Source organism: Panthera onca, chromosome C1 (assembly GCF_046562875.1).
Source record: "Panthera onca isolate mPanOnc1 chromosome C1, mPanOnc1 haplotype 2, whole genome shotgun sequence".
NCBI classification, from domain to species: Eukaryota; Metazoa; Chordata; class Mammalia; order Carnivora; family Felidae; genus Panthera; species Panthera onca.
In genome coordinates this window covers 79,672,145-79,694,798 of record NC_138346.1, presented here as the reverse complement: position 1 = coordinate 79,694,798, position 22,654 = coordinate 79,672,145, and the positions used below count along the sequence as shown (strand labels likewise).

At 38.4% G+C, this 22,654-nt stretch overlaps 1 protein-coding gene across 1 annotated transcript in view; it reads right to left on the bottom strand.

The window, feature by feature from the left end:
- NEB (nebulin) overlaps window positions 1–22,654 on the bottom strand; it is a 224,961-nt gene that overhangs the window by 6,545 nt on the left and 195,762 nt on the right. The window contains exons 151-171 of the mRNA XM_078451297.2: window positions 21,464–21,574; window positions 20,927–21,037; window positions 19,738–19,851; window positions 18,896–19,000; window positions 15,704–15,808; window positions 15,056–15,160; window positions 14,307–14,399; window positions 12,965–13,057; window positions 10,476–10,568; window positions 9,892–9,984; window positions 8,818–8,910; window positions 7,005–7,097; window positions 5,956–6,048; window positions 5,299–5,391; window positions 4,654–4,746; window positions 2,830–2,922; window positions 2,439–2,531; window positions 2,024–2,116; window positions 874–981; window positions 584–767; window positions 186–278 (exon numbers count right to left, since the gene is read on the bottom strand). Of these exons, the coding sequence (XP_078307423.2) occupies window positions 186–278; window positions 584–767; window positions 874–981; window positions 2,024–2,116; window positions 2,439–2,531; window positions 2,830–2,922; window positions 4,654–4,746; window positions 5,299–5,391; window positions 5,956–6,048; window positions 7,005–7,097; window positions 8,818–8,910; window positions 9,892–9,984; window positions 10,476–10,568; window positions 12,965–13,057; window positions 14,307–14,399; window positions 15,056–15,160; window positions 15,704–15,808; window positions 18,896–19,000; window positions 19,738–19,851; window positions 20,927–21,037; window positions 21,464–21,574 (2,152 nt within the window). The remainder of the gene's footprint in view (window positions 1–185; window positions 279–583; window positions 768–873; window positions 982–2,023; window positions 2,117–2,438; window positions 2,532–2,829; window positions 2,923–4,653; window positions 4,747–5,298; window positions 5,392–5,955; window positions 6,049–7,004; window positions 7,098–8,817; window positions 8,911–9,891; window positions 9,985–10,475; window positions 10,569–12,964; window positions 13,058–14,306; window positions 14,400–15,055; window positions 15,161–15,703; window positions 15,809–18,895; window positions 19,001–19,737; window positions 19,852–20,926; window positions 21,038–21,463; window positions 21,575–22,654) is intronic.

The window sequence follows — 22,654 nt, the reverse complement described above, 5'->3', positions numbered from 1 at the left end:
CATGGAGGCAGTGAGGCAATCTTTCCCTGATTTAAATTTTCGTAGAAAATGATATTGTCCCACCGGTCAGGGAGGTGTTTCTCTGCGGAATGACAACTGAGAACACTGAAGACCCTTGAGTTTCCTTGAGGTCACTGATGCTAGCCCACTAAATGGTGACATTTATGTCATAAGCTATAACATACCATTAATCATGTGTAAGCTTCGTGATTGTATATTGTCTTCTGCTGGATCATAGTCAAAAACTGAGCCCGGATTAGTACGCCAGACACGTAAACCTAAGATTGAGCGAAATTAAGGATCAGAACAGATGTTTTTGGAGGACTCCTGATATCTTGGAAAGCAAAGCATGAGCTTAATTAACCACAGGACCATGAACACCAATTTAGCTTAGTTCTCAGAGGAGAACAAAGCAGAAGAAAGAAGAGAGATCAGCTTTGCAAGCCGTGAAATAAGTTTTCTTTTACAACTAGTGAAAACAGAGACTGAGGTCCCTTTATCCTTTGCCTTCCTATGGGTAATTCCACTCCTGTTCTTCTACCCCCTCAGTTTAGAGTTGATTTTCCTTGTAGGCCTCATATACCTGTAATAGTCTCCTGATCCTGGTCATTCCGTTTTTGTTCCATTTCTACCACTTTTCTCTGAATACCTCGGTAGTTAATGTCACTGAAGTCCTGTGTGTTCTTCTTTACTCGTTCAGTGATAGGGTCTGTCACCACTGGTGTGAAGCAACCCTTGTGTTTCTCAAAGTCTTCATGATATTTCACCTGAAATTTCATTAATTCACTTTGTAAAAATATGACGGTGTGATCATTTCCTTTTCCACCTGATCCAGCAGGCTGGCCCGTCAATCCTGAAGAATCCCGGACTCACCGTTGAGATGTGACGTTGGGTCTCCCGCACCCGTCTCATCTCTGGAGTGTCTAGGACATAGGCAGCTTTGCCTTGTATTTGTTTCCGGAAGCTATCAGAATAAAGAACCTGGTAGAGGAGAGACCATGAATTAAGTCCAGGTCATGGTACTGTTCTAATTCTGAAGTCTCAAAACTTTTCCAGCACATGGAGATAAAAGTAGCTGGGAAGGGAAGCTTGAGTCAACTGAAAAGACCCAGTGATACCCTTGACTAACGGCTGAACAGATTAGCATGAGGACAAATGGGCAGGGCTCTCATCAGGAGAGAAAGGACAAGTTTTGTCTTTGAAAATGCAACTCTGATTTCCAAGGGAGATAGAGCACAGAATTTCAAAGAGGATCGGAAGAAATTGGTCTCTTGGATTTGCTGGGAATTGCAGCACCAGCAGACTGGATGGTATTTGGCACTAGGTGTGATTCTGACATTGAAAACAACTATCTTTTTAATTTTTTAAAAGTTTAATGTATTATTTAATCTCTACCCCCAACAAAGGGCTCGAACTCATGACCCTGAGATCAAGAGTTGCATGCTCTTCTGACTGAGCCAACCAGGTGCCCCTAAACAACTGTCCTTCCAAACAAGTGATCATTTTCACAGGTTTATGTCCAGATTTCATAAACCCATATGTTAACACAGAAATCAAGGTCCTCCAGACATGAAAAACCCAAAATACCAAAGCCAAAGAAGGCATCCACCTCAGAGTATTACCTGTTTCATAGAATACCTTAAAAATAAAGGAGAGCAGAAGATTGAGGCTGTTAGGAAGTCAATTTGTTACAGTTGGTTATGTAAGACTACCTAGTTGGTTATATAAGACTACCTTGGAGTAAAATAAAGGTAAGAGAAAACATTGGCAATTAACTTGTTATTTCTTAGTATGATCATTTGGAATTTAAAAGCACAGTTGTGTTAATTTTAATGTAAATTTTCAGTTGAATGAGAAGGTGCACATTTTTATGGTGTTAAAAATGTTATTTTCCAAGATGTTGCATTTCTTTTTTTTCATTTTAGTGTGCTTTCCAAGTGAATGAGAAAGGCGTGTTTCTATGATGTTAAAATGTTATTTTCCAAGTTGTTGCACTACTCCTGTGTTTAATCCTAGACAATACCGAGCTAATGTTTTCTTGGTTGCGCTTAGCTCGCTCCATCTCTGGAGTAACAGGTGTCGGAGTTGCTTTTCTCATATTCTCTTTGTATAATACCTAGAGGAGCCAAGAGAGCATCCAGACATCAGAAAGCAGAAACCAGTTCTGAAAACCATCATCTAGCTTGTGTTACGGCTCAATTATATCACACTCTATAAGAAACGCATCAGGGAGATAAAGCCATTAAAATGTTATTGTATAAAGCCAGAGAAGAAGAAAGAATTAAATCAGTTTGAGCTGGAGGGGTTGGTTGGTTGTTTTTAAGTGGGTAAAGATGAACTTAAAAGTTCTGGGAAAAATGTGAGGTAAATTAGTGATATAACCATGATTGCCAGGCTTATTAAAAAGGTAACGATTTCTTTTTTCCTCTCCGAAATACCGAGCTAAAGTTTTCTTGATTGCGTTTGACTCTTTCCATCTCAGGAGTAAAGGGTGTAGGGGTCGCTTCCCCCGGTTTCTCTTTGTATAACACCTGTGAGATACAAAGTTGGACCCGAAAATCACCAAGAGGCAATATTCAGGCTATTAAATATAATGCGATTTGGGGAAGAAAACTCCAGGTTTAATCTACTACATTAGTGAGAACGGCTCTCAAGAAGAAAGCTTAAAAAAATAGTTAATGGCAATAATACATGGAGTAGGTCATTTACAGTAGATTCTAAAAAAACTGGCATTTTGCTGGTTTTTAACCTGGGATGGAGTTAGGAGCAGGCCAAACTGCAGGGGTTACTTTGCAAAGTTAAAAGCACTTTCGTTTCTCAAGACAATACCGAGCTAATGTTCTCTTGATTGCGTTTGACTCTCTGCATCTCTGGCGTGACAGGGGTTGGGGTGGCTTTCCCCACATTTTCTTTGTACAAAACCTACACGGGTCCAATGGATCCAAAAAGCCAAAAAGAAAAAAAAAAGTTACAGTTACCAAAAGATTAAACAGAATAGATAATTTGTTATGAGGTTCAGGGTGTCAAACCATTTAGGCAACAAGGTTAGGCGGAAAGAGGTATAGTTTCCAAAGGAAGCTGAGTATAGTTACAGCCAGACACACATTTCCAGGGTAGGCCCCTGCCCTGACATCCTGGCAGACCGCCTGACAGAACTGCAGTGTGCTCCAAAAAGACAGCCTTCATTTGCCCACTAGTCCATGAATTTCAAGCACCAGACAGATCATCTAGAAAGGACTGTAGGGGAATGCGCTTGAGTGACACGGAGAAGGCGGGGCCGGTCCCTACACAGGAGTGGGCGACTGGATGGTTGGTTGTGCAGCAACTCTGTATATAGACACATCCATACAATCCTGGGCCCACAAACAAGGATTTCTCCTACTCTTTTGTTCCCTGCTGTCATCCGTGCTCTGTCTCCTACCTTAGTTCACCAGCAAACTTCTCAGTAAGGAAAAATGTTCTCAGCGATTACATCATTAGCATCACCATAAATCCTTTACCTCAGTGTCTCACTTCAGTGTCATTCATGGGGAATGGGTTTGGGAAATGATGTTCAAGAGAAGGAATTCTGTTCAAGTAATGGTTCTCAAAGTGGGGTCCCTGAATAGCAAGCTCAGCATCGCCTGAGCGCTTTGCTAGAATTGCAAATTTGCTGGCCCCACACCAGACCCAGAAAATGAGAAACTGTGGGGACAGGGCCCTACAATCTGATGTAACAAGTGCTCCGGGTGATTCTGATGCCCTGTGCTCAAGTACTGGAGAAACCCACACATAGCGCTGATGTGAGGGGTCGCAGGCTTCTTCCTTACACGAGCTAGTGTCCTCCCCATACGAATCCCAATCTCTGCTCCACCCCCCCCGTAATCACTAAACATATATAATATCACAGAGCACAGGCTTACAGGAAATGGTTTACTAAAGCTAACAGTTAAAGACCACGCTAAAGACACACACACACACAAAAATTAAAATTGGTAAAGCAAAAACAGTTCGAGTGACACTTTCCTTTTTAAGTAAATTGACAGTCATGTGCTGAAATCACTAGTGGATCTTAGTTTTTTCATTTCTATGAGCACAGTACCTCCAATCACATGGGGATTTGAGATTGTTAGAACTCAGTTTTGTTGTTATCCAAGCAAACTAAAAGACAAGTGGGTTTTTTTTTTAATATTTACAAATATCCGATGGAATAGAAATGTCATTATCCTTGAAGAAGAGAATCAGGGGTTATTTCCCCAAGGTCTCTTTGTTTAAATCTGACAGGATAAATTAGAACCAAAAGTCATAGGTGCAAAAGCTGAAGAAGATCACAACTCCAATGTTCCAGAAAGAGCTCTCATACCTACCCCACCCCCCAAATTTCATGAGTGCATAAAACAAAGAGACCTTGAGGATAGTAGATAGAGAGTAAGTTTGGGGAGAGATGAGTGAAAGGATATTTTATTGGAAAGTCTGTTACTTCCTGATATTAGAACTTTATGGATTAAAGCAATCTTGTTATTACAGGGTTAAAGCTAAGAGTAGCCTTCTAGGAAAGAAGGATACATGTGATAAACAAAATTCACAAAATTTAAGTTGTTTTTTAAAAGTAGGATTAATAAGTATTATTTTAAATCATTAAAGAAGTAGTTTTTGCTTTTCTTGCCAAAGTACCGAGCTAATATTTTCTTGATTGTGTTTGACTCTCTCCATCTCTGGAGTGACAGGTATAGGGGTTCCCTTGCCCATATTTTCTTTGTACAACACCTGTGTGATGAGAAAGCATCCAGAAAAAAACAGCCGTCAGTAATATTTCATTGGTTTTAAGATTTTAAGGACGAGTTCAACTTCCTTGTTACCACATGACACAGGAGTTACAGGTTGACAATTTGCCACAAACTACTTTAATGGCAGCCAGTCTTGGGCTGGGAAAGAGGACTGTAGGGCAGCAAGGACCTCAGCTGCTGGGGAAAGGTTGTCAGTTATTCATGTTATTGTTCCATTTCTGTGAGCACACTGCCTCCCAATCACGTGGGTTGAGATGGTTAGAACTCGGTTTTGTTGTTATCCAAGCAAATTAAAGACCAGTGGCTTAAACAAAAATATTTTAAAATATCAGATGGAATAGAAGTCAATTAACTAAAATTAAAAACTGAAGCCATAGTAACAAGGTAAAAATGCAAAAGTATGTCTTTTTGCTAAGTGAGGTATGTTAGAAACAAAGGAAGGGTAGGGGGTTTTTAAAAAGGAATAAATGTTAAATATCTATTTAATTATGAGGTTAAATGGCATCTTCTTTTCCCTTTCTTTCCAAAATACCGAGCTAAGGTTTTCTTGATTGTGTTTGACTCTCTCCATCTCTGGAGTGACAGGTATAGGGGTTCCCTTGCCCATATTTTCTTTGTACAACACCTGTGTGATGAGAAAGCATCCAGAAAAAACAGGCATCAGTAATATTTCATTGGTTTTTAAGATTCTTAAAGACAAGTTCAACTTCCTTGTTACCACATGACACAGGAGTTACAGGTTGACAATTTGCCACAAACTATTTTAATGGCAGCCATTCTTGGGCTGGGGAAGAGGACTGTAGGGCAGCAAGGACCTCAGCTGCTGGGGAAAGGTTGTCAGTTATTCATGTTATTGTTCCATTTCTGTGAGCACACTGCCTTCCAATCACGTGGGGGTTTGAGATGGTTAGAACTCAGTTTTGTTGTTATCCAAGCAAACTAAAGACCAGTGGTGTTTTTTTTAAATATTTTTTTAAATACCAGATGGAATAGAAGTCAATTAACTAAAATATAAAAAAAATGAATCCATAGTAGTAACATAAAAATGTAAAAGTATGTCTTTTTGTTAAGTGAGGTATATTAGAAACAAAGGAAGGGTAGTGGGTTTTAAAAAGGAATAAATGTTAAGTATCTATTTAATAACGAGGTTAAACGAGGTATCTTCTTTTTCCCTTTCTTTCCAAAATACCGAGCTAAGGTTTTCTTGATTGTGTTTGACTCTCTGCATCTCAGGGGTGATGGAGATTGGAATTCCAGTCCCCAGGTTCTCCTTGTATAGCACCTGTATGATAAGAAAGCATCCAGAACAAAAAGAGCAATCAACCACTTTCCCCCACTTGTGGAGAAGTGGGGAGTAGAAGGGCAAAGAGGAAGAGAATGAGTTAGAGGAAAGGAAACACCAGAAGCTTCTAGATCCAACCTGTACGAGCCTAGAGACATAAGTAAGGGAATGCAGGAAAGAGCAGCAAAAACGAAGAGATAGGAAAGGAAAGTTTTGTTATTTTTGTTGTTTGAACAAATCCCTGTAGCACTGAGCAACAGAGTGCACCATGAAAGGGAAGGATTAGTGCCCCCAGTTTGTTATGAGGAAGAGAAAAAAAATTAAAAGGGTAAGAGACAAAAGGAGAACCCAGGAAGTTATTTTTGATTTGGAAATGTTATTAATAATCCACATAAGGGTATTTGGGTTTTAGAAACATTGTATATATGAAGATACCTACACAAACCTTCTTTTGTTGACTTTTCAAAAGAAGTCCAAGTATTTAATTTTTAGTTTGGGTGAACACATTGGGAGAATTACTTATTTTTAAAGCAAATGGAGAGCAATGACAAGATTCTAAAAAAGGAAACTTCAAAAAATCTGTACAAACACCAGTAGGGGCAGAGAAAGTTAGAACAGAAATGAGACCAACATTCTGATCTTTGCTAAATAAATTTTTATAAGCTTTACATTCAGATCAGATTTGCCAAAGCAGGATAAATGTGGGTGCTTAGACACTGAGAAGGTTATGTTTTTAAAGCCTGGGATAGAATACTGAACACTTTTTTGTTTTATAAGTCAAATGATTATATTAATACTTAACCAAAATGGGGAAATGGATTCATAGGAAATGGCAGCATTAAGTTGTGAACAAGACATGTCAAAGTTTTTATTGGGATAAGCTGATTAGATTAAAATTATAGCCATTAATTTTTGGTTTAAAAATAGTTAAAGGGATTTTTTTTTCTTTTAAATACCGAACTAAAGTTTTCTTGATTGTGTTTGACTCTCTCCATCTCTGGAGTGATGGGAATTGGGATCCCTTTCCCGAGGTTTTCTTTATACAACACCTGTATGACACAAGAGAGCATCCAGAAAAAGCAAAAGCAGTCAAAACAGCCCTTTCATCTGTCCTGTAGGGACCCTCGTACGAGACTACAGACACCAAACAGGAAAGACAAATTCACCAAGTCAACCTAGCTCTTCAAATACAGATCTGGATGAGAACACGCTCCATATTTCCTTAGCTAACGTGCCAGTGTATTTGGTATTCAACTCAATATCAACTCATATTATACTGAATGTTTGTTTCCTGTGTTGGGAATTAAGGAAAAAATTACAAATAATTTCATAAAGGCACTAAAGTGCTTAGTGTACAATAGAAAAATTATTTTTTAATTAGATTGACAAATACCTATTTTACCTACATAGAACATCTATTTTGCAGAATAATAGATATTTAAATCCCCAGGCCAAATTTATGCAATATAGCAAAATTGGTCTTTGTTGAGTAAATTCAAATTGTGGAGGTGGCCAAGTCAGAAAGGTAATGTTTTAATACATAGTACTATTTATTTCACACAGAATCTTGAAAGCTCTATGCACCACCAGACAATTTTGCCTAAATGCAACCTGTGTAAAAATGAACACAATGGTTACGTAGGAAAAAAAAATTGCCCAGTACTGTCAGGATCATTACGATCTCAGATATAAACAGTATACTTACTCTAACGTAGAAGAAAATAATTAAAATATAGTTTTGAAAATTAATGCAAACCTTAATTCTTCTAAAAGAAGAAATCATTATCATCATCATCATCATCATCATCATCGTCATCCCCCCACAGGGAAAATAATGACTATAACATTCCAAAGGTAACATTAATTTACATTGACAATTTAACAAAATCAAAAGGTTGTTAGTGAATAGTAATTAAAAACAAAGGAAAACAAAACCAAAAGACAGTGGGACCAAAGAAAGTTACTGATCTAATTATGTGGAAGAATAAAACTTTCTGAAAATATTTAAACTGACAATAAAAGCCACTTTGGATCAAACCTGCTCCCCCCAAAAAAAATCCAGCTAAATTTTCCTGTTGATATTTGATTTTCTATCTCAGGCATAAGTGACTGTTAGGATCCTTATATAGCAGTTTCACAGACTGAGTATTATGGAATTTTTCAATAGCATTAATACAAGAAAAAATAACATTAAATATACATTTATGATTTGATTTGTATATTAAAAAAAAATCAGAAGGTCTGGATCTGTATTCATGGAATAGCTTGTTCAGCACAAGTATCAAGATAAGATTGCTTTGGGTTCCAACAGTGAGCTACTTTCTTTTTCTGTCCTGTGTTTATCCAGATAGGATCTAGGTTAAAGTAACCACTGCTCCCAAGCAAGAGCCACTAGTTCTGCATGTGGTCTCAAGTCCTATGTCTAGGACTTCTGCTAACCCAGAAGCATCAAATAACAAGAGTTCTGAGTAAATAAGAGCTATGGTGTTTGGGTTTTTTGGATATCAAGGAACTTCAAAAGTCCCAGTGGCAACATAAAAGTTGAAAAAAGAAGGAAAGGAACCAATTAAAAGTTTTAAGGGACTATTATAGAAGGTATAAAATGTTAGAATCAAATGGTAAGTAAAAGACGTGAAAACAGGATCCAGTTGATGATATTAAAAAATGTTAAACTCATTATTTTAAAGGGACTAATAGTGAGAAGTTTGTTTTATAGAAAGTTGTTATTATTTTTAAAATATGGAATTAAAGGAGCTTTCTCCTGAATACCGAGCTAAAGTTTTCTTGATTGCGTTTGACTCGCTCCATCTCAGGAGTGACAGGAAGGGGGGTCCCCTTGCTCAAGTTCTCTTTGTACAAAATCTGTGTGCACAAAACCAACAATCACATCAGCATGGACCCATCTTTTAGGTAATTAACCTTCAAATTAGTCTTTAAAAGTATTTTTGTTTATTTTCATAATGGCATGAAATAGGCCTGACCAACTTTAAGAAATAGAACCAATCACTTTGACATTTCGTCACACACAGTAGGATGTCTGTCTCTAAGTGGCATTAATAGAGACACAGCTGCCAGGCTGCAGGCAGGAGTCACTAATATAGGTCTTCTCTCAAAGACAGAGGTATTAGGCCTGATCAAATAGTGTTCAAGTTCATTGAAATTAATATCCATAATGAGTTGTTGGTAATGCTAAAATAGGGAACAAGAGAGAGAGAGAGGTTGGGGGAAATAAAATAAATATTAATAAGTATTAGAAGCTAAATAAACATTAGCTTTCAATGGTCCTTAAGCTATTCCAAAGTAAACCTCATTTATATCTGATGTGGTACACAAACTAACTGAGCCACGTTTCTGAGTTACTGTAAATTGTTCTGTCGTCTCATGAATGGAAATATTAAGAGTCACATTCTTCTACAAAAGGCTACAAACACAAAAAAATAACATCAAACAGAGCCAAAATAAGCACAAATAAAATTCTAATTAACACTGACCTTTTGAAAGGATGTTAGATTTTTACTTTTGACTTATGCCACAACAGTTAGAAACACTTATTGTTATTAAAGGAGGATTTGAGAGGGGAAAAACACAGAACACTGAATATTATGGGTTTTTAAGGAAGTGACCAATAGTTATGTTTTAGGGAAAACAGTTAAAAATTTCACACCAGAACTCAAGTAACTACTAAATTAGATTTGGGTTGAAAACTGAGGTAATTTTGGTATCATTATTTTCATTATATGAATTTAGTAATTTTACAGGGAGAATAATCATATGTTTGTAATGTGTTAAAAATATTATTTTAAATAAGAATTAAGGGATTTTATTTATGCCCCTAAGAAATACCGAGCTAAAGTTCTCTTGATTGCGTTTGACTCTCTCCATCTCTGGAGTGATAGGTGTTGGGGTTCCTTTCCCCAAATTTTCTTTGTACAAAACCTGTGAGATACAAGAAAGCAACCAAAAGACATTCAAAACAGGCACAAAGATTAAGGAAGGGAGAAAATCAGGGGCAGGGAGTTGGTGTGAAGAGGGAATCTTTTGGTGAGTAATTAATTTAGTAAGGATAATGCTTTTCCTTTTTCTTCACCACTTTAATGATGAAGTCTACCATGCTAATTCTGGGGATGAAAAAGTACATTGGTTATAGGAAATGAGTATAATGATGAGGGATCTGGTGTTAATTCTCCATACGGTAATTCAGACCTAAGTATCCATACTTGTCAGTCACTAAAAATGTTAAAGTACCATCAGAAAAGTGAGTCACTATGTTTAAGTCCAGATGGTTTTGGTCAGGTAATAACACGCACACGCACACACAGGAGTGTTAAGATGTTACTTTAAAAAAAAAAAAAAAAAGGATAATGGGTTATTCTGGTAAATTTTTAAACGGGGAAATAGAGTTTCTTATTTGATATATTTGTAAATACCGAGCTAAAGTTCTCTTGATTGCGTTTGACTCTCTCAATCTCTGGAGTGACAGGGGTTGGAATGCCTGTTCCCAGGTTTTCTTTGTACATAACCTGTAGGAGATAATTAGCCAAAAAGGTAAAATGACCATGAATCCTTTAGATTATAGCCACATGTGTGGGCTGTGTGGTGGAAACCCCTAAAAACAATCTGCTTTCAGATAAGACACTCAAGGGATAAGCAAAAGAAACTCCACAAAATTTTATGTTCCCTCTTCAAAAGTAGTAATTTTACTACCTTGAAGACTACTTTACACACAAATGTGTAATTTAGTACACATTTTCTATAGTCAACACTTAATACAGTCCTAAAATTCATTAAAAAGTGGTAATAAATTCAACAATGAGAAAAATCTAACCATTTCATGACATTTAGTATCAGTAGGTCCACGGTAGATTTGTACTTAATACATAGGTTATGTGGTTTAAAATCTTATAATCATGTGACACACTATTCTTTCAGGTTTATTGAGAATTTTGTTTTGTGTTTTCTACTAAAAATTCCTAGGCGGCACCTAGTCTGTAGGTGCCCTTAATATGACAAGATTTAAACAGTGTGTTTTTTAGGAATTCTTCCCTTGAAATTTCTACTGATGACTATTGGATCATGTAAATTACTAGTTTTCAAACTGAGGGATGTCCCTATTTTTTAGGAGTCATATCAAAGGTCTGTAAATTTTAATGAAAAGAGCAAGGAACTTCTTGAGCCTCTGGCCTCCTTCTTTACCTTCTTCCCTCTTGATTAATGTTAAGAATTGTCAGCCTAAAGAAATGAATGAATTCTTTTTAAATAAATATATCCTATGGTGTAGTTGAGCATGGGTGGGGTCAACATGAACAACGTGGGAGTTTGTGTCACAGATTAATTCTGAAAATCACTGACAGACTAGTGGTGATATCTTTGTTTTGCTGAGAAACTTTTAGGGATCTTTAAAAATCTACCGTGTTAGACAAACTTGTGTTTCTTTACCCAGCAAGGCAGCAGACCTGGTCATGGACAACAGAACAAAACGTAACCAGAGAAAGACAGGAAGTTGTAATCAAAAGTGACTAAAGGAGTTTTCTTCGACTGGTGGTCACAAAAATCTGGATTGAAATTTGTACCATAAGGAAGCCAGAGTATAAACAAAGAGTGAAAAGGGAGTGAGATCTAAAGAATATGAGCAGTTTGCAAGAGAGATATCAAGGGTCTCCTAATGGCAATGAGAGTTCAGTCCTCCAGAGACCAGCAGAACCTATAAGACCAAGGTCGTCACCTTTTATTGGCCATCAACTATTTCCCAAGCTCCACAGTGTCTCTTGCTAGTAGCCAGCTTTTGCTTAGAATCTGCTTACAGATGGGAAAGCTGAGGGAGTGAGCGTTTTTGTGCACGCGTGTGTACGTGCACACAGTGTTGGGAGGTGGGGAGGAGAGGCTAGGCTAGCCTGATAGAGGTCAGGAGAAACATATGCTTAACCTGATTATTTCAGGTGTGAGGGACCACCCCCATCCCTCACACCCTTCCCCCACAGATAGACACTATGCACAGGTGCCTGAAATTCCTATACAGAACATGCTCACTATATGTCATTGTGGGTAGATAAATGACAGCTGGCACCTTAGAGACACAATGCATTTGCAAGACAGCAGACGATACAGGGCAAGAGATCTTGAAAGGGAGAGGAGAAGGCTGCATAGACTTCACAAGTCTACCTAGAGTTTTCCTGGATGGGGGAGAATAACCTGAGGTGCATACTCACGCAAAGATATATATAAGAGTAACACAAAATCTTATATATATAATTTTATATATATATATTTTTTATATTTTTTATATATTTATATATATATATAAATATATAAATATATATTTATAAATATATATATAATATAAATATATATAATATAAATATATATATAAATATTTATATATATAAATATATATATTATATATACATTATATTATTATATAATATATATTATATATTATATTATATTATATATATTATATTATATATATATAAATATTTATATATATAAAATATATATTTATATATATTTATATATATAAATATATATTTATATATTTTTATATATTTTATATTTTTATATAAAATTATATATAATTATATATATAATACAATATATATGCAATTATATATATGTAATATTTTGTATTTTTATATTGATATCTTTTAACTCACTTGAAATCATTCTGATAATCTTATTACTGCTGGAACTTTTTACTTTAGAAACTGCAGGCATGATGATTAATCAAGAAGCCAAGTCCCTTCTGCTCCTTAATTATGTGAAGACAGAAGTTTCTAATCTAGGATGGAGGGAGGGAAATTCACACCCTCCTCAAGGCATGGGAAGCCCTTGGTAGGAGGAAGAAGGGATGGCAGAAAGGTAGGTAGCAATTGGGAGGTGGCTGGTTGCACAAATACATGCCCAACACACGGGCCATTACCGAGCTAATATGCTTCTGTGTCTCCTTGACACGTTTTACTTCAGGCAGGTCAGGGATTGGCGTTCCTTGTCCAATGGTTTCCTTATACTTCACCTGCAGATATAAAAATGGGAACATGTGCATGTGTTTGGTTAGTAGCTCTGCAGTTTGTAAAGTCACAATTTAAATAATACAAACTCTACACTTAGTGTGGACGGGGACCCAATCTGATGCTGGGTCGGAGAACAATTATGGACAAGGACACTTGATCTCTTTCCTATCAATTAATGGTGGGGTGAAGGAGGAGTCCATACTTAGACTGTAGCCCCTCATCTTTCCGTGCACTCCGATGTTCTTATGCCCAATAGTTCATTTGGCCAGGACAGATATATTCACATGTATATATCTAGGAAGGTTGATTTTTTTACTTTAACATATTCTATTTTCTTACAAATGACAAAAAGTCTCTCCTAGACCAAACTTTAGTCAGGGTCCTCTGATTCCTCTTTCCAATCAGGCCTCAACTTTTGGACTTCCAAGTCTGTCTCTGTATTTGCCCAAATTTAGCAAGAATCCTTTAGCCAGAATCCCCCTACCCTTGGTATCTCATCACTCTTGTTATCTGACCAAATTCCTTAGCCCACTAGGCAAAGTCTGGTCCCCCTCGCCTGCTGCCAGCAAGAATCTGGTTAGGTAGGTTCAGCCAGAACCCTCCCTACCCCTGACATTTTCTCTAAGTTTCTGTCCTCCCTCTGCCTCCTTACCCCCCTGCCCTGCTCCCACCCCCAATTATAAATCCTTTTCTTTTTAAAAAAAAAATTTTTTTTTAATGTTTATTTAGTTTTGAGACAGAGAGAGACAGAGCACGAGCAGGGGAGGGGCAGAGAGGAGACACAGAATTCGAAGCAGGCTCCAGGCTCTGAGCTGTCAGCACAGAGTCTGACGTGAGGCTCGAACTCGTCAACCACCAGATCATGACCTGAGCCAAAGTTGGGCGCTCAACTGACTGAGCCACCCAGGTGCCCCATAAATTCTTAGCTTTCCTTGCAGTGTTTGAAATTGAGCCCAGTTCTATACTCTGATCTCTTTCTCCTATTTTAACAGTCCAGACTAAAATCTGTTTTTACGTCTTGAACCAGCATCTAGCTCTGGTTTGCTCTGATACCAGCCTCTCCATCTCCTACACATAACCTCCCCTCATGACACCTGCTCAACACCGCACTGACTGTGTGATGGTGCTCAGCACAGGCACCCATTCCAGCAGCTCCTGGCGACAAAGGTTCTGAGGGCAGCTCAGCCCTCAAAGTAAATTATCAAAGGGAGGCAGAAGACACTGCAGGTGAGTTCATGGAGGCGTCCTTACCGAGCTAATGTGGTCCTGTGTTTGCTTCACTCTCATCATCTCAGGGGTCTTTCCGATTGCCGTTCCCGGAGAGACATCCTCTTTATATAAAACCTGGCCATTCACAATCAGGACAATGTTACACAGAGGAAAAGAAAGCCCAGCGATTCCTGGAGGAAGACTAGGAAACATGGCTTCTGTGAAAACAAAAGACCCTAGAGAATGTCCTTAGCAAGGTACCGGAGTATCTGACGATCTGACATCTGCATCAGCATCAGTAACTCCTACCATATATACAACACGGATAACTTTCCAGATCTTGAGAGCTCTTTTAAGATTACCGTACTGTATTAACACAGGATGAGAAAAACCAGAAAAATGTTGATTTAAAGAAAACCCTCCCATATGAAACACAAAATCCGTTAAAGAAGTGTGAAGTCAGTTATTCTGGGGAAGGAGAACAAAAGAAATCACAATGTCAAAAAGAAATCTATCTTCATGGAACAAGACAACACACGTTACTCCTCTGGGATTAAAAAAATTAGGAAGAAAGAAAAGTTACTGTGTTAGCAGATTTAAGTTGTTATTTCTAATGGTCCCCGGCGTGATGTTTTTAGAGCAAAGTATGGGAAATTCGATCAAATAACCGCTGGTATTAACTGGGGAGGTTAGATGTTAATTGTCTGAATCAACAAGAGGCTAGCATATTTCTACAGAGGAGAATGGAATTATTCGGTTAGCATTAAATGGAAAATAAATAGTAAATATACCGAGCTGAAATTCTTTTGATTTTCTTTAACACGCAGTATTTCTGGCGTGTCTTGAACAACTGTAATTTTTCCTTTACTGTTTTTAAGGTCACACTGGTATTGGAGCTATGAAGAAAGAGTAAACATCTTGTTAAGATCTCAACATCTTAAAATATATTTTAAATTGTTTATATTGTGTAAAGGAAGTTAAAATCCAAATTAAAAAAAAATATGTATGCCACAATAATCATGGTCCGATAGCCAAAGGGAAATTCTTTAATAAGAATTTTATATAAAAAAATTTTAAAGACGCTAAAATTTGTAAAGTATCAAATTAAGTTTCTTAAAAATGCATCCCTTCCTGAATCGATTTTGAAAAAGACCAATGTCAGCACGAATGGAAGATGGAGACAGTTCACATGCAGTGGCAAGAAGCTACTAACACAGTAGCAGGTGGGTCTTTCACGTTATGATTTGGTACTGAAATATCAGGTAATCCCGGAGCAGAATGGAGCACACAGTTCCTGGGCCACTGGTGGGAGTTGTAAAGGGCCACCGCACAGCCCCACTGCAGGGGGATGGCCCAAGTGTGTAGGCCCAGAGGCATCCACAGTGCCGGCCTTATCCCAGGGATCAGTGGGCTGGGTCTTAGATTCAATAAAAACTTACAAGGCTGAAGTTCTTTTGGTTCTCCCGGACTCTCTGCATCTCTGGAGTGTCCAAAACAGTCTCATAATAGGACATGCACTTCTCTGCATCTTCCTTGTACTTTTTCTGAGAATAGATTCCAAGAAATAAGGATGGAGAACACCACAGGAATATGGGCCAATGGGACCTAAAACTGCCCTTCCTGCTCAGTCAGCAGAAGGAAAGTCCTTTGTAGGTTTTTGACTATTCCTGGATATTAGGTTGTTCTAAAGCACGGCCCTCTCTGGTCAGTGAGTGCCATGCCTTTTCTTTCTGGGAGAGCTGAGGCTGGGCATTCAGTAAGACCCACTGTCACGGCAAAGATGGCAGAAGGAGGCCCTCGCTGGCTGGCCCACCGAGGAAGGGGACAACCAGGCTCCTGGCAATGGGGTGCCTACTGTGAACTGGATAGGGAACCAGCCAGGAGCCGGACTTCCACAGGCAGGGAGAGAAAAGCAGGAGGGTTAGGAGCCATCAACAGGCCTCTGTAAAGCTGGCCTTAGCTGGTGACAAGGAGATTTTTGCTGAGCTGATGTGTGGCTGGGGTTCCTGGCCACAGGATGCACCAGGCAGGCAGGACCAGCAGGTACTTCCAGAATGTGGCTCTGATGCTGCAGCACTGGGGGCTCTGCTAAACAGCATTACGACCAACTGACTGGCCAAGGCTCTGAGCTGGCCTTCACCTCTCTCAGGCTTTCCTGCCCCTGCCGAGCCTTTGGTTGGACACTGTGCCCACAGGTCTGCTCTTCTGCCAGATACCTATACAGTCAGTCCCTGCAACAGAACTGACTCACTTTGGTTAATCTCTGCAGCAGAACACATACTCTGCCTGAGAACCAGATTTTTCTTTTATTGCTTGTCACTAAGTCCTTTCACTTTTCTCTCCAGCTTTGTTTAGCTCCAGTTTCTCCCACTTTTCAGGGAAGTTTGGGTGTGGCAGAAAGGCTAGCTACTTTTGCAAGGGGATAAAACTATTCTTTGTACAGCTCTCTCGTCTAACTTGTACTACACACACATTATGAATTACATTTATATGTTGAAAGATTTAATTTCAAAGATGATAGCTGTTTCAGTCAATAAGAGATTTCAGTTTAGATTTTTAACAGGAAGCCAGTTAAAACAAAGATTTCTGGAAGGAAAGAACAGTTCGTCACATTCCCAGTTCAGGAAAAAGTAACCTGAATGAATTTTCTTAGTTACACAAATGTAAGGCAAAGAGTTTTCTTTCTTCTGGGAAAGGGGTAAGACCAGTCCTTCTTTTTTCTTTTCCTTTCTTTTATTTTTTTAACGTGTATTCATTTTTGAGAGTTAGAGTGCCAGCGAGCAGGGGAGGGGCACAGAGAGAGGGAGATACAGAATCTGAAGCAGGCTCCAGGTTCTGAGCTGTCAACACAGAGCCGGATGTGGGTCTCAAACCCACAAACCGTGAGATCATGACCTAAGCCGAGGTCGGGCACTCGACAGACTGAGCCACCCAGGTACCCTTTTCTTTTCCTCTTATTTTCTTAACATTGAGCAAAAGCTGCCTTAACTGCTTGGCCAAGCTAGTGATGGTCACTAAGAGGGGTGATCAGTTTGTATTTGGAACTTAGGGGTGTTGTGAGAGGCAAGAGTCCCAGATCCCTGGCATTAGGAAGTATTTAGTATATGGGGCACCTGGGTGGCTCAGTCAGCTGAGCGCCAGACTTTAGCTTGGGTCATGATCTCACAGTTTGGGGGATGAAGCCCCACATCAGGCTCTGTGCTAATGGCTCAGAGCCTGGAGCCTGCTTTAGATTCTGTGTCTCTCTCTCTCTCTCTCTGCCCCTCCCCCACTCGCGCGCTCGCGCGCTCTCTCTCTCTCAAAAATAAACATTAAAAACAAAAATTAAAAAAAAAGTATTTAATATATTATCCTGAATTTGTGGGTCCATTTAGACTGTTTGCATTAACCCCCAAGTATGAGATTTAGAAGTTATAAAATATGTACTTTTCACTGGAAACCAAGAAGCAATTTTGTAGAAAGCACCAGCACTACTACATCACTGAAAGGTAAATACTAATTTAAATTGGGAGGGAAGTAACTCGTCTGGCCATATTTTATGCCTTGAGGAACTAGCAGAGGAAAGTCCCAGGAGAACAGAGTAAGTGATTTAATTCTTCCCTGGAAAAGGCCTGCACTCTGGGGTTTTCTTGAAAGATCAGCAGTGTCAAAAGGCTCAAGGTTATACAGCTGGCAAGCCTCTCACAGCCCCAAGAATGCTGACCTCCCCCAATGAACACAACATGGTAGTTTGGGGCCCATATAATTTTGTTAATAAAATGATTCCCCACCCATCCCCAAAACAAAAGGTTTATTTCTCCCATTTGAATATATCTATTTCTTAAATAAACAATTCTCTAGTGATAACGATTTTTCATGTCTAATTTTATGATATAAAATTATATGTTGATAGTATAGGATTTAAATCCATAATTTCCCTGACGCAATTGGCCATTGAGAGATCACCTGTGACGACTGAAAAGAAACAAACAAATAAAAACAGATTTCCAGGGCCTACATCAGGCTTAGTAGCTTTAAAATTCCAGGGTGGGACTAGGAAAATTATATTCTCAGGTGTTTATAATGCATAGCCTAGTCAGGTCACCACAGCTTTATAACTCACTGCTCAGAAGACAAGCAAAAATTCTACCTTGTAGGTTCTTAAACAAATTGCAGATCCCTGATATCACTGAAAATGAAAGCAAATGAGGGTATATCCTGGTCTATAAAAGAACTTCTACTTCCCTTCATTTCTGTTTGTGGGAAGATAGTTATCTCTCATGGGAAGAATTGGGGTTAGATTGCATGGTTGGTGTTGATGACCTATTTCAATCTGGTTAAGGAGACTGATAATCCAGATAGGGACTGTCTACTTTGTTTCTTCCAGATTTGCACATAAATTTTACATCTACATTATAGGAGATTTTACTTGTTAAAATACTGATTCATTAACATGGGTGGTACCATGTAAGAGTTTGTCAGCACCTTAAAGTTCCCTCCCATAATCTATTTTAATTTGGATACAGCAATCTCAACTTCTCTTTTGTTGGGCAAAACTGTGTTTTGAAAGAGGCTGCTTAGGTATTCATGGAAAGACTTTTTTGTTCCTCACACCTGGGGTCTATGAGTGATATTCCAATGAATGTCCTTACCTGGCTTGAAAGGTTCTTGACTTGCTGGGCATGAATGATCTCTGGAGTATCAACCACAGAAGTGAAATTGGCTTTTTCCATTTCTGCTGATTGCTTATACTTAATCTGCAACAGAGCACCCCAAAATTGGGTAAATGTTTACAATGTACATGTTTGTTGATTTTGTTTCATTACGAGGTGGTCAATATTTCTTTTCCAAAAGGATTCATTCATTTGAGATTCGATATTTTTTCCTATTGTGTTTATAGCTTTGTATGAAAGAGAGAGTCAGAAAGGTTGAGTCCTAGCTATTGAAAGACTTACTATGTAATTTGGCACAGGGGCTGGGGAGGTAAGAAGTAATGGGAAAGGAGCAAGATGATCAACACATAGTAAGGCATGGATTGTTTACATATAGAAGAGCTGGGAGCAGGACAAATAAGCAAAAGACAATGTGAGATGTCTAAAAACTACGTTTAAATTTAGGTCTTGAAAGGAGGAAAAGAAAGAACTCCCAAAATAGTCTAAACAAGGAATTCTTCGTGCTGAATGGGGGGTGAATTGATGAACAAATATAACCAAGATGTCAGAATCTGCCCTAGCTCCAAGTTCCCCAAGTTCTACCCTTTGCTCTGAATGTCTTCTGTGGTTATAGACTCAGAAAGACAGACAACCCCTTTGCAGGCCTGGCATAGGGTTTCTGATTCTTATATTAGAATGGATTCCACCAGGCAGATGTTTAAAAATGCCACTATATACATATGACTGTTATTGACCAAGTCAGATAATAGAAGGACAATATGTGTTGTTGTAATCACAACTTTTTTTTTTTTTCAAGATTGACCTGAAATAATGACACTGACCTGACTGGCAATATCAGTAGCATTCCTGGCCCTCATGAAGTCAGGAGTTTCATTGGCCATGGCATTCAGACCTCTTCCTTTGACTTCCAGCTCCAAGTCTCTCTTATATTCTTTCTGTAGTAGCATTAAAAAACAGTTACCTAACTTTCACGACTAGGTAGTAAATGTATAGCATGAAAATAAATCCACATAATATACCATTTCTGTTACTAGTGTTCACCTTCACCATTCCATGTGGTCAGAGGCAATAGTGACCACAGAAACCCAGAATAGGAATAGAATAGGAAGCAGGAATAGAATAGGAAACTATTCTACTCACATCAACATGGAAGCCTTCCTTTTAAACACTTTTAGCATTCTCTACTTAGAAAATCGAAGTACAGGGGCACCTGGGGGGCTTAGTCAGTTAAGCATCGGACTCTTGATTTCAGCTCAGGTCATAATCTCAGTCATGAGGTCGAACCCCATGTTGGGCTCTGTGCTGAGCATGGAGCCTGCTTGGGACCCTCTCTTTCCCTCTCCCTTTACCCCTCCCTCGCTTGCACACACACACACTCTCTCTCTCAAAACTAAATAAATAAAAAGACAACCAAAGTATAAAAAAATTTTTAAATTTGGTCTGCTACATAACTAGTTTTGAACCTAGGTGCCCAACACTCCAATATGGTATTTTAATTTAAACAAGCTCACTGTGGGTGCCTGGGTGGCTCAGTCAGTTGAGCAACTGACTTCAGCTCAGGTCATGATCTCACGGTTTGTGAGTTCGAGCCCAGCGTCAGGCTCTGTGCTGACAGCTCAGAGCCTGGAGCCTGCTTCTGATTCTGTGTCTCCCTCTCTCGCTGCCCCTCCCCCACTCATGCTCTGTCTGTGTCTCAGGAATAAATAAACATTAAAAAAATTTTTTTTTAAACCAGCTCACCAAATGGATTGTGGTTAAATCAAATAGATCTATCTGTCTATCCATTTATCTATCAAATAGGTAAATAGATTATGATAGCCACTAGATACAAACTTATAATATCAACTCATCAGAAATTGAGATATCACTTATTTAATGGTTAATAACCATGTTAGATATGGAATTTGAAATTCAAAACTCTCTTTTTCTCTCTTCCTTTTTCAGGGTAACTTGGCTTGGAGGAAGAAGATGCTCTGTTAATTATATGCATGCAGTTGGCTGTGGGCCTACCTCATTGAGGATTTGAGTGGCGTTCTTTGCTCTTAGCATGTCAGGTGTGTCTTCCATTTCACTGAGACCCTTCCCACGGATGCTTTCCTCTAGATCTTTCCTGTATTCTTTCTATATCACAAAATAAAAGCAACATCACTGACAAGAAAACCTGGATTGTTCCTCTTAAATAAAGAGCCAAAAAAAAAAAAAAAGAAAAAAAGAAAAAATACCCTTCCAATTTTAGATAGTTACAGTTTAGTGATTAAAGATATGCATAAAGGCAGGGTATAAGCTTCATCGGTTAATACTAAATATCAGATAAGAAACTAGACATTAACAGGATGCTAAGGTAAGCATATTTTATTAGGTATTCAATTAAAAAATGAGAAGTATTAACGTGGGTAATAGATTAGATGGTAATACCAAACACATGTGAACCCAACTGGAAACCCGCGAAAGTTAGGTAGTGATGAACTTGCTAGAAGGAACATTGATGAGTGTCATTAGTGCAATTATTGGGATCAACAGGGAAAGAAAAGACCAAGCGGGCACTACCTCGCTGGCTATTTTGGTTGCATATTTGACATGTAATAAAGCTGGCGTGACCTCCAGGCCCGTCAGGTTTCTGCCTTTAATGGACTCTTCATAATCTTTCCTATATTCTTTCTAATGTGAGTAGGAAGGAAACACAAATTAAAAAAAGAATCTTTATCACAACTTATTTCTCAAACCTAGGAAGAAAAAAAGATTATAACATTGACCTTCTATGTATGGCCTTTTAACTGGATCATAGTTTTGCTAACAGTCACACGTTTGAAATGAGTCTGATTATTCTGGAAATTCTTTGTCTACAGCCAAAGAGACTCAGCTATTGAAAAGCCCTGTTGGGCTCCTTGTTCACTTGTCAAACGCTGTGACTCAGGCGGCCCCACTCCCTGCTTCACAATAGGGCAGGACAGCAGAAGGTCACAAGCGCCATCAGACTCTGAATCCATTGTCATCTCTCCCCAGGCAACAAAAGATTTTACTTCTGGAACTAGAAGTAAGTGACGGGAAGATAACAATGCAGAGGAAGAAGAGCCTGAGGGCACCAAATGCAAATTTGGCCTTTTTAATTTTGATAGGATTTTAAATTTACAGAAAAGGTGCAAGACTAGTACAAGGAACTCCCACAAACCCTTTGCCCACATTCACTAATCATATGAAACTATGTTTAACTTTTGATTATTTGGCCTTCTATATACCAGAAAGCTCTGTAAAATGCTACTTTATTAACAACGATTTATCTTTATAGTTGGAGATATGCCCCATGGGGGGAGAGGTAAAATGCAATCCAAAATAAGTCTGTTTCCCAGTGAAAACAGACTTCCTAACATTCAAAATAAGATTCCATTCTTCTCTGCTATTGGTTAAAAAGGAAAAAAAACAATTTTTTTAGATGCTTCCGGTTACATTTCTAAAATAGGAAATATGGCATCTTGGCTTTTGCTGTTTTGATAAACATCTTGATTACTAATCTTTTGTTTGGTTGGGGTTTCCTATTAAGACAAGAGCAATCCAAAGCCAATGGTGGGTCTGTGCAGAGGGAAACTCTTCATTTGTCAAAGAAAAATTCATATTACATTCAATATAATTTGTTTCAGAGTTAGGAGTAGTTTGCTATGCTCTAAGGCTATGGAAATGAGAGTTGAAATAAAACATATACAATAAATGTTTACTATTCAGAATATTTGTTATAACCGAATC